The 9,891-nt window shown below is 45.1% G+C and overlaps 1 protein-coding gene across 1 annotated transcript in view; it reads left to right on the forward strand.

Annotated features, from left to right (window-relative positions):
- NUDT5 (nudix hydrolase 5) overlaps positions 1-7,037 on the forward strand; it is a 30,660-nt gene extending 23,623 nt beyond the window's left edge. Inside the window, exons 5-10 of the mRNA XM_004578462.3 lie at positions 643-750; positions 1,885-1,980; positions 2,549-2,650; positions 4,869-4,877; positions 5,025-5,078; positions 6,795-7,037. Coding sequence (XP_004578519.1) covers positions 643-750; positions 1,885-1,980; positions 2,549-2,650; positions 4,869-4,877; positions 5,025-5,078; positions 6,795-6,904 — 479 coding nt within the window. The 3' untranslated portion in view covers positions 6,905-7,037. The remainder of the gene's footprint in view (positions 1-642; positions 751-1,884; positions 1,981-2,548; positions 2,651-4,868; positions 4,878-5,024; positions 5,079-6,794) is intronic.
- The last annotated feature ends 2,854 nt before the right edge of the window (positions 7,038-9,891 follow it).

Consider the following 9,891-nt stretch of genomic DNA (forward strand, 5'->3'; position numbering starts at 1 on the left):
TGACTGCAGAGACCCCAGAAATAATCCTGATAACACCTCTGATCTGGGGGAGGTTGAGCAATAAGTCTTCTTGGTTTTTTTCCCCCTTTCCTTTTCCATTTGGCTCTGCTATCTGTTTACTGGAAGCACACAGAGTGGCTTTTGTGCAACTGCTGTTCTTAACTGGTGGAGAAATGTTCAACATGAGCTGTGGATCCTTCTGGGGTGGTTTGTGTATTCTAGAACCCAGCAGGTTTTGGGGCTTTGTTTTTCGTTAAGGCCAAGTGGCTCAGAGGACAGGGTCTTTTATCCGAAAATAGTCTAGTCAGTGCTTGCTACAAGGAATGGAACTGATTGATTGCTGAAAGAAAATCATGGTGATGTCACCAGTGACCTAGCTGCTGCCTAGTGAAAATTGGTTCCATGTTGAGATGAGTGTAGACGAAAATGGGATGTCCTTGACCCTGTGTATACAGTGTTTGGTTTTATTCTTAAGAAATGGTGACAGCTGAAACAAACTCCTTATTCAAAAGGAAATCTGGGCAGCATAAAAGTGTGCCATTGGTAAGAGCAAGCACAGGTTATATTTGAGAGGCAGCGTTTCTAAGATGGAAGAATTTGTGTTAACTTTGTGATTGCCTTGGGTTCCTTTCCTGCCTCCAGGTGTAGCTATCATCCCCGTGCTGCAGAGAACTCTGCATTATGAGTGTGTTGTTCTGGTGAAACAATTCCGACCACCCATTGGAGGCTACTGTCTGGAGTTCCCAGCAGGTAAGAAACTGGACTGCTGCTTTTCCAAGGTCGGCTGGCCTGCACTGGCATGAAGCCTGAGGACTGCAGGGCTTGGGTCTCTAACGCCTTGGTCATGAGTATGCAGGACCCCCTGCAAGGCACTGGCTCCTCTGAATAATTGTTCTTCTCCCACTTCAATTCCTTTCCTGTCCCTACTGACCTGCCCCCAACAAGAAGTCTACAATAATAAGGCTGGAGTTGAACTCCAAGAATGGACAAGATACCTTGATCTGCCATATGTAAACAGACCCAGGAGGTTATCTTCATTTAACTAGAATATTCTTTGCAGTTGCACAGCAAGTAAAGCTATTCAGAATGTAATGCACTGATACACTATGACTCTATGGCATTATCCCCATCTAAAGAGATTCAATTTTATTAATTTGTTCTAAACAGTATAGGTTTTGTAGTTTCAAAGTACAACCTGCAGTAATATGCCATTAACAACTATTTTTCTTTATCATTTGTTCACCATTTTCCTAAAGAAATGTTATATTAGAAGTACCTGAATAGCCTGTATTTTTTCTTTACATAGTTGTATTCCTTTGAGGAAAAAAGCATTTGACTTGCTCCTTTCCTCCTCCCACTTGAACTCCTTGCAGGGATCCTGTCAGTTACCTGAAGTCCAGTGGAACTTCATCCTGCTCCCTCCCTGCCTTCCACCAGAAGGCTTGGCTAGCATTCTGTGATGAATGGGGACAGGATAGATCATGCTGCCCCCATATTAGCTGTAACATCCATAAGCCTGCTGTGCTGCAGTCAGCTAGCCAGCCCTAAAGCCTAGGCCATTTAGTCACTGCCAAGCTCCTACCCTCATAAATTTTGCACAGCCTGTACAAGCATCTGGTTGAGATGGTCAAAATAGACGCTCGGATTTAAACAGAGGAGCAGGTGTTTCTTACGGGTCCCACTGCTCCTGCCTCGAGTTGTACACTTCTGCCTCTTTTTTTTCCCCTGTGTAAGTTCGAAAACATAGTCAGTTTTGATCCATAAGCTCACACCTCCAGTCCTCTGACTTCCGATGGAGCTGGGTAGCACTGGGTTGGAGGAGGGAGAAGCTCGGGGTAGACGGGGTTTGCCCTCTGCAGCCTTACAGATGGTTTGCTCTCACAGGTCTCATAGATGATGGAGAAAGCCCAGAAGCAGCTGCGCTCCGGGAGCTTGAGGAGGAGACTGGCTACAAAGGTGACATTGCTGAATGTTCTCCAGGTGGGTTGTCCCACTTCCCAGGTGTGCATGTGGGCTGGGGGGTCAGGGGTGGAGGGCAAATTCTGAAAAACTAACTCATTCCTCTGGGTGGTGATTTGTTGGATATTCTTTGTGGTCAGAATTCAGATGGCATTTATTTTGGCTAATTCACCAAAGAGAAATCATACAGTGGATTTGGATGGAGTTGGCCACCCATAACCTAAGTCAGTCTCTCCTTCCCATGAGAACAAGGGGGAGAAAGAAGGACCTGAAGTTAGAGAATTAGGAGCTTAAGTTGCCTTGCAGAATTACCCACACCCTGAACCTTTACCTCATTCACATGCCACACTCCTCCCTAGAAGATTTTTTTTCTTACTTTGGTGAAGGGATTTTACAGCTGGTCAAGACCAGTAAATCCCTCAGACTTACCAGACCTGGCTCTGGAATCCCGGAGAGAGATGCATGCTGAGTCCAAGCTCAGGCATGCTCCACGGCCCTGCCACATCTATCCACAGTCCCTGGGAACTGGGGACACGAGGCCCTGAAGCATCTGCCTGATGTGACAGTGAGCTGTTGCTTCTCTCCCTAGTTGTGTGTATGGATCCAGGTTTGTCCAACTGCACCACCCACATCGTGACGGTGACCATTAATGGAGACGACGCAGAGAATGTCAGACCGAAGCCAAAGCCAGGTTGGTATTTGCTGGCTGCATTTAAAGTGGCTGGGTTTTCTCAACTGTCTTTTACTTTGGATACTAATTTGATCTTTTAAAACAAGAAAACCCACGAATTTATTTGAGAACAAAGAGTGTGTCCATCCAGTGATTCACTCCCACAGATGCCCATAGTGGCCAGCACTGGGGCTGACCTAGGCAGAAGCTGGGAGCCCAGGACTCAACTCGGGCTTCCCACAGTGATGACAGGAGCCCAACTACTTAGGCCGTTACCACTGTCTTCCACTTCAGGCAGCTGGAGTGAGGAGCAGAGCTGGCTATCACACCCGGGCACTGCGATATGTAACAGACATCTCAGTATCCTGACCAGTAGGCTAGATGTAGCTGAATTCAGTCAAAGAATCACAGTCCTTAGTAAATATGTCTCCTGATCTTGTGTGTTTTAACTTTTCTCCTCCAACTTCATTAATCTTTATGCGAATGTTGAAGTTTCACATTTCCATTCTCTTCATGAAGGTCAGTTCCACCTAGTAATATGAGCTACAGGCCTAAATAGAAAAACATGGGAAACTTCATACTCACCCTGGTTTCTGTCTTTGTGTATACTGTAAGAATGTTGTGGTGGCTGTCGAAGGGCAGCAGCTGATTCATTGGTCCTTATCCAGAGAAGCTGGTAGGAAATTCTTTGCACTATAGTAGTGCTTAGCAAGCTTGGTTTCAGAAGCTATAATACCTCTGTCAATTCCACATCCTCTCTCCCATGACTTTAGAGTACTGGGATATTAAGATACGTAGGAAGGTAGGGAGGGAGAGCGCTTGACCATAGCAAATCATGTATAAGTGTTTGTAAGTTTCTCATACTCTTTGTTTGCATCTGTGAGGTTTCCCAGTGCAGCTGATTTAAAATGCTTAATGTTTAATCTGGAACCTTTTACATAACAAACTGTGGAGAACAATTTGGTGGCTCCTCAAAGCTAAATTCAAATTCCTACATAATCCAACATTTCCATTCTAGGAATATGCCTAAAAGACTCAAAAGCAGAGAGCTAGACACTTAATACCCATCCTCCTGGCCCAAGTGTGCATCATCAGATGAATGGGTAAAGGAACATTGCTCTGCCATGAATCAGGGAAACGTGTTGATCCATGCTACTTCATGCATGAGCACCAAAAACACTGTGCGAGGGGAAATAAGCCAGACACAAAAGAGCCAATGATGTGTAAGTCTGCTTATGTGAGGAACTCAACAAATGCGTAGACAAAAGGCAGAATGGAAGTTTGTCAGAAAGGGCGTTACTGTTAACAAGGGCACCGAGTTTCTTTAGGGATGATGAAAGGATGAAGGGATGCAGAGTGCCGATGACTGAACACTGTTACTTAGTGCCACTGGACTGTACCTTTAAACATGGTTACAGTGGACTTCTAGCACTTAAGACATGGCTTGAGATGCCTGGGTCCAGTGCTGGTGTCTTAGTGTGGCAGATTAAGCCACCGCTCAGGACACCTGCATTCCATATCAGAGTGCCTCCTATAAAGTGCTGGCTCTGCTTCCAACCCAGGACATGTGTCTGGGAGGCAGAGGAGGATCTTCAGTGACCTGGGTTCGTGGCACCCATAGGCATTTGAGATCTTTCTCTGTCACTGTGCCTTTCAAATAATTCATTACTTGAATAAAACTTTTTTAAAAATTAAAAATGCCCACATGCCATACCAAGAGTGCCTGAATTCAATACCAACTGCCAGCTCCTGAACCAGCCAGCATCCTTGGAGCAGTATTGATGGCTCAAGTAACTGGGTTCTTACAAACCATTTGGGAAATGTGGATTGAGTTCCCAGCTCCCAGCTTTGGCCTCGGCCTTGGCCGAGCTGTTGTAGGCATTTGTGGTGACCAGCCAATAGGAGCTCTGGCTTGCTCACTCACTTTCTACCTCAAATTAAGAACATTTTTTAAAAACCTACTGAAATAGTAAGTTATTTATATTTTACCACATGTACAGATACATATACCTATAAATATGGGGGTGTGTGTATGTGAATATGTTCAATTTTGCTATTAAGCATTTGACTTTGAGAATAATAACAGCTTTGTGCTAGTGGATTTTTCTTTATCATGATAAAAACGACATTTAAGAGTCAAATTTCTGTTAAAATCTTGGAGCCTTTTTGCTGTGTCTTGCACATTAGTCTCCCAGTGTATGACCACTCTGGGCCTGGCTGCCCTTCTGTTTTTTTGCAGGAGACGGAGGTACGTGGTTCAGCTCCTGGGACCTGAGCATGTGCATGGTTTGGTGTGGTCTGAGGGGGCCTCAGACCTTGGGGCTGCTCTGATAGGTGGCTGCTCTGATAGGTCCTTGTCTTCAGCTTCATTTTCACCCGAACTTTGTTTGTTTAGAATTTGTGGAAGTCATTTGTTTACCAAAGAATGACCTGTTCAAGAGACTTGATGGTAAGTAGACAAAATTACCACCCAGAGTTTCTCCATTTTTTCTTGTCTATCCCCAGAACCCGGGCTCTTACAGCTAACTCCATTTCAGCATCTCCTCTAAATCTTGATAAAGCCCAGGAGCTGGACTTTGTTGTAAAACTGCACTTGGCCCATACTGGTTTTCCTTCCCAGGTGGCACAGTACTTTCAAATCAAACACTGTGTCACACCACTTCTCCAGTGGAGGAGGGGGTGTGCCTTTTTTATTCTTCTTATTTGGTCAGAAATCTTCCAGCTGGATAGACAGAACCACTCTGGCCTTTAATGCATAATAATCTTGAAAGCAAAGGTGTGAGTAGCTCTGTTTGCTTATTCTCCAACATAGCAGCATATTTAGTGGTTCCAAGGGGAGGGTGTAAGAAGTAATTTTACAATTTTTACCAATATTTAAGGCAACTGAAGCATACCGAGTATGATGGGCTCATTCAGCAGCGCACACTTACTAGCAGTGGCCCTTTGAGAAATCACTGGATACTTGTGGCCAGCACATCTTGTCAGGTTTCTCTGTGAACTAAGAAAGGTCACACAGAGCACCACGCCGGCAGCTGATGCTGTGACATGTCATGAGCGGCCCTTCATGGAGCTGCTTTATGCCAGCTGCGGAAGGTGTCACAGCAAGAGGTAGGCATGACCATGCTAGAGAGGATGTGCTGTGCACTAGGCTCATATCAGAGAAAGCCAGGTTTGAGGACAGGCAATCTGATGGGCTCCCCTGAGCCCAAGGCCCAGCCTACCTTTATTAGTTACTTTAATCGCATCTTAGTCTAAGTTTTCGTCCTACCTCTGAGGAAGCAGAATTAAAACCAAATGGGATAACGTAGGTAGAGCATTTGGCACATGGGTGCTTAACATTTTCTCTGCCACGTGTATTTGCTCTTCATGTTAGGAGAGCATCCTTTTTAAAAAGGTGCTCCCTTCTACTTAACTGAACTTTCCTTCTAATCTTAGACGGGGAAGACCAGAAAGGGGATGGGGGCTGGGTGGGGCCAGGAGGAATAGGGTGGAAGGGAGGGAAGGATAAGGGAATGGGTTTGCCTAGCTTCAGTAGACTCAAAGTCGAATCACCCTGTCCTGTACTCCCGTGAGGAGCTGCAAAGCAGGTCCTTCCAGGTCTGGTTACTGCCCCGAGTAGCACTTCCCAAGCAGCTGCCGCACACACAGGGCAACAGGACACTGGCTTTATCTTCAAGCAGCAGAGTGTCTCTGTGCTTGTTCTCCAACAGGTGACTGAGCGAAACCCAAGTTCTGCAGAAAGCCTGCATTAAGGAGAGTCTGAGACCCTGTGCTTGTTTGTTCCTTCTAGTCCTGTCAGGTGCTTAGCTTCTCCTGCAGGAGGACAAGCCACGTCCCCTGGCCGGGAAGGACACGGAGAATCCCCATGTCATCATGAGAGTGGCCTCAGAGCAGTCAAGCTGCACCTGAGCTCTAAAAGATGTACAGCTGGGTCTGTGATGTTTGGCTCTGCTGTTCTGACCCAGAAAAATCACGAACCAATGCCCTGGTCTCACAGTGAGGTAGTTTCCCTGCCTTCACAGCCACCGTTTCTCTGAGTGAGATACCTGAAGGCAAAAAGTGTCCTACCACCAGCCTAGAGCAGGGTGGTGGCTCAGTCAGGTGACTAAATGGTGTGACCTCTGACTGCCTGCATTACTTCAATTGTATTCTTTGCTTCCTCTAGATCTGATAGCTGAAGAACATCTCACAGTGGACGCCAGGGTCTATTCCTATGCTCTGGCACTGAAACATGCGAATACGAAGCCATTTGAAGTGCCATTCCTGAAGTTTTAAGGCCAAAGAGTACATTGACCATGTCTCTGTAAATGAGTCCACCAGGCCTTCTTCACTCAGACTTTGTATTCAACTTAGTTTACTGTAGATCCAAAATGAGCTTTTTCATAAAATAAAAGCAGCACAGAATGCACATGGTGGTGATATGGTATTGCAATTACAAGTAGACTGTAACCTTGAAGCTGTTAAACCCCAGCTAATGTTAATGAACAAGAACACAGATGACAGGTGTATACTCCAAATTTTAAAGCTCAACTGTGACTTCTCTAATCCAAGAGATGGGGATATCTTTATAGAAAAAGACTTTTTAGTTCCCACTCTCAAACCCAGTATAAAAATCTGTGCTTTCTTTGGGAGACTGCAGAACAGATTCTGGGAAACCAGGCTGTTTCTCTTCCAGCCTTGGGTGTGCTGGCATGGGGCCCCCACCAGTGTTCCTTCCCCACCCACCTCTTTCCCTAGGAACCAGGCACTCTCCAGTTGGGGGGGCGGGGGTCCTCACCTCAAGTTTGAAGATGTGCGGACTGCAGGGTGTGGGGTAGGGGCACGATCCCAGGGCCATTTCTCACTTCTCTTTCCTCATCTTCACCACCCCAGAGCTAGGTGGCTTTTCTCTCCTGAACAGTGTTCTGTAGGGAAGACAGGTTCACAAGAGACCAGCAAGCCGCCAGCCTGTCACATCCCTCCTCTACCGGTCTGCTAACAGGAAGAACCACACCAATACCGACCAGTTTCCTCATTGCTTTAATATAACCAAATGTGGTGTTTTAGTGACTTTTTGATATTGTACATTTTGGGACTTTAAATTTATTTCTATATTTTTAGGACCAATCTGATTTTTAATAAGATTTTAGAAAAGTCTAGAGAAAAAGCTTTTGCCATGTAATGGTCCACAATTGCCATAGAAAAGTGCTTGTTAGTTGAATAAAAACCACATTTGATAGAGGAAAAAGCCGATGCTGGGTACACAAATAACTATTTCTGCATCAGTGTTCATAAAATAAAGTCTTAGAAAGGAGAGACCTATATAGAGACTTTGTAGCCTCTGCTACTCAAATTACTATGTAGAGCAGTAGAGGATGTCAAATCAATAGAAAACATTTATAATACACAGATGCTTTATTTATTTACTGTCCACAGCCACCTAATTCCTGAAGCTGACACTGCAGTTAAGTAATAAAACCTGTCTGATTCCATTCACTAAATCAAGGCTAACTGAATGACAGAAACACAGGGCCCTTCCTTCAAACATGTGCATACATAGTAGCATCCGATTCCTGTCCTCAGACAAAACTTGACACTTCTGAAACAGATCCATAGCTGACAATGGTATCGGGGGATATCACTTTGATGTCTCACCTTGAGTATAGTCGGAAGGGCTAGCCAGCACTTGACACACAGTAATACCAACTACATTTCAGAGGAAATAATTGTTTCTAGTGCGTGGGTCCCTGAAGCCCTGCACCCACAAGCCCCACCACTGTGAGCACACCATGTTAATGGCTTCAGTGAGTCAGCGCTTACAGTCCCTGTCCAGCACACCTGCTTTTCCTGCTTACAGTGCGGGTCACTCCAGGACTGCTGCTTTTCCCGTCAAGATTCAGGGTGATTCTCCTTGACCAGCACCACATCGTACCTCCAGCTGCAGTTAAGCCAGGCCCCTTGAGCCATGGAAAGTGGTTCTCCAGATAAAATTGGCTACGAATGCCACCAAGATGCCATATAATTCATCTGTAACAGGTTGCTATCTGAACTTACATTTCTGAGTGAAAACACATCTTGATACTTAACTGCTTAAACAAGGATAGAAATATAAGACTATTTAAGTTTACAGATCAAGTCCATTTTCCACAAAACTTAAATGGCAATGGCCTAGTGAGCTCTGGAACCCCTGCCTATCCCTCCTGCCTTCCCTCCACATGCACTTCCCAGGGCACAGCTGAAATCTGTCCCGTGTCCCTAATGCCCCTGCTGCCTGTGAGCACTGCAGGCTGTGATGTTCACTGGCTGTTTACCCACATTTTAAAATTCCATGTTTCCGGCTGCAGCAACCCTGGCTCCATACTCCTGGGGTAGTGATGGGTTTGGGCCCCCTGCAGATGTTGACTTGTTACCATCCTGCCATGTGCCTTGGTGACCCTAAGCTAACTAAGACAAACTTCCTAGACTAAAAGAGTAAACCTCAAAAAAAGGAGTACTTCTGCAAATGTCTTTTAGAAACCAAGTTTGATCTAAATGAAATACTGACAGAGAACTATGCAGCTTCAACTAGAAACTGTTCTGGGACCACTGTTTTCCTATCCTTTTCCAACTGCTAGTCACAGAAATGAGTACCTTTAAGTTGGCCAGTGTCCCTCAGTGGCTGAGAACTATACATCACATTGTCATCACATGTAGCAAATCAGGATAGGTTCTGTTTGAATACAGTGAACCTGTAGTAATAATTTTAGGAAACAACTTCATATCAGATTTCTTTATTTTTCCAACACAACTGAATCCGTTTTATTAAATAAAAGTTTATTGTCTACTGTTTACACTCTTGTTGCTGCTGCAAGTACAACAACATACATAAATTCCTAGCATGAATTACTCATTGTTCACCCCCACTGAACTACAGACATTGCTTGAGAATTAAATCTTTGCTTTAGGGATTAAAAAAAGAAAGAAGAGGGGTATAGTATCTGAAAGAGTATTCTCAAGTGACTGGTTGGAATTAGGAGGCATAGCCAATACAGTCAAACAGCACCGAGTATGCTGTCACCGGGAAGAAAGGGGGAATGATGAGCAGGAGTGACCGGAAGCAGCTGGCTCTACGGACACAGGTAACTGGTGCCGGAGTTCAGCCCGTCCGGGCTAAGTGGCTGCTCTGGAAGGGGACAAATAAGAGGGAGGATCGGGGCAGGGAGGGCCAGGAGCATGGACACTATGAGTTAAAAAAGTATAAAAAAGTAATTATCTAAAATATAGATTAGATATAAATGTTCCAG

The sequence above is a fragment of the Ochotona princeps genome, chromosome 10 (genome assembly GCF_030435755.1).
Source record: "Ochotona princeps isolate mOchPri1 chromosome 10, mOchPri1.hap1, whole genome shotgun sequence".
NCBI classification, from domain to species: Eukaryota; Metazoa; Chordata; class Mammalia; order Lagomorpha; family Ochotonidae; genus Ochotona; species Ochotona princeps.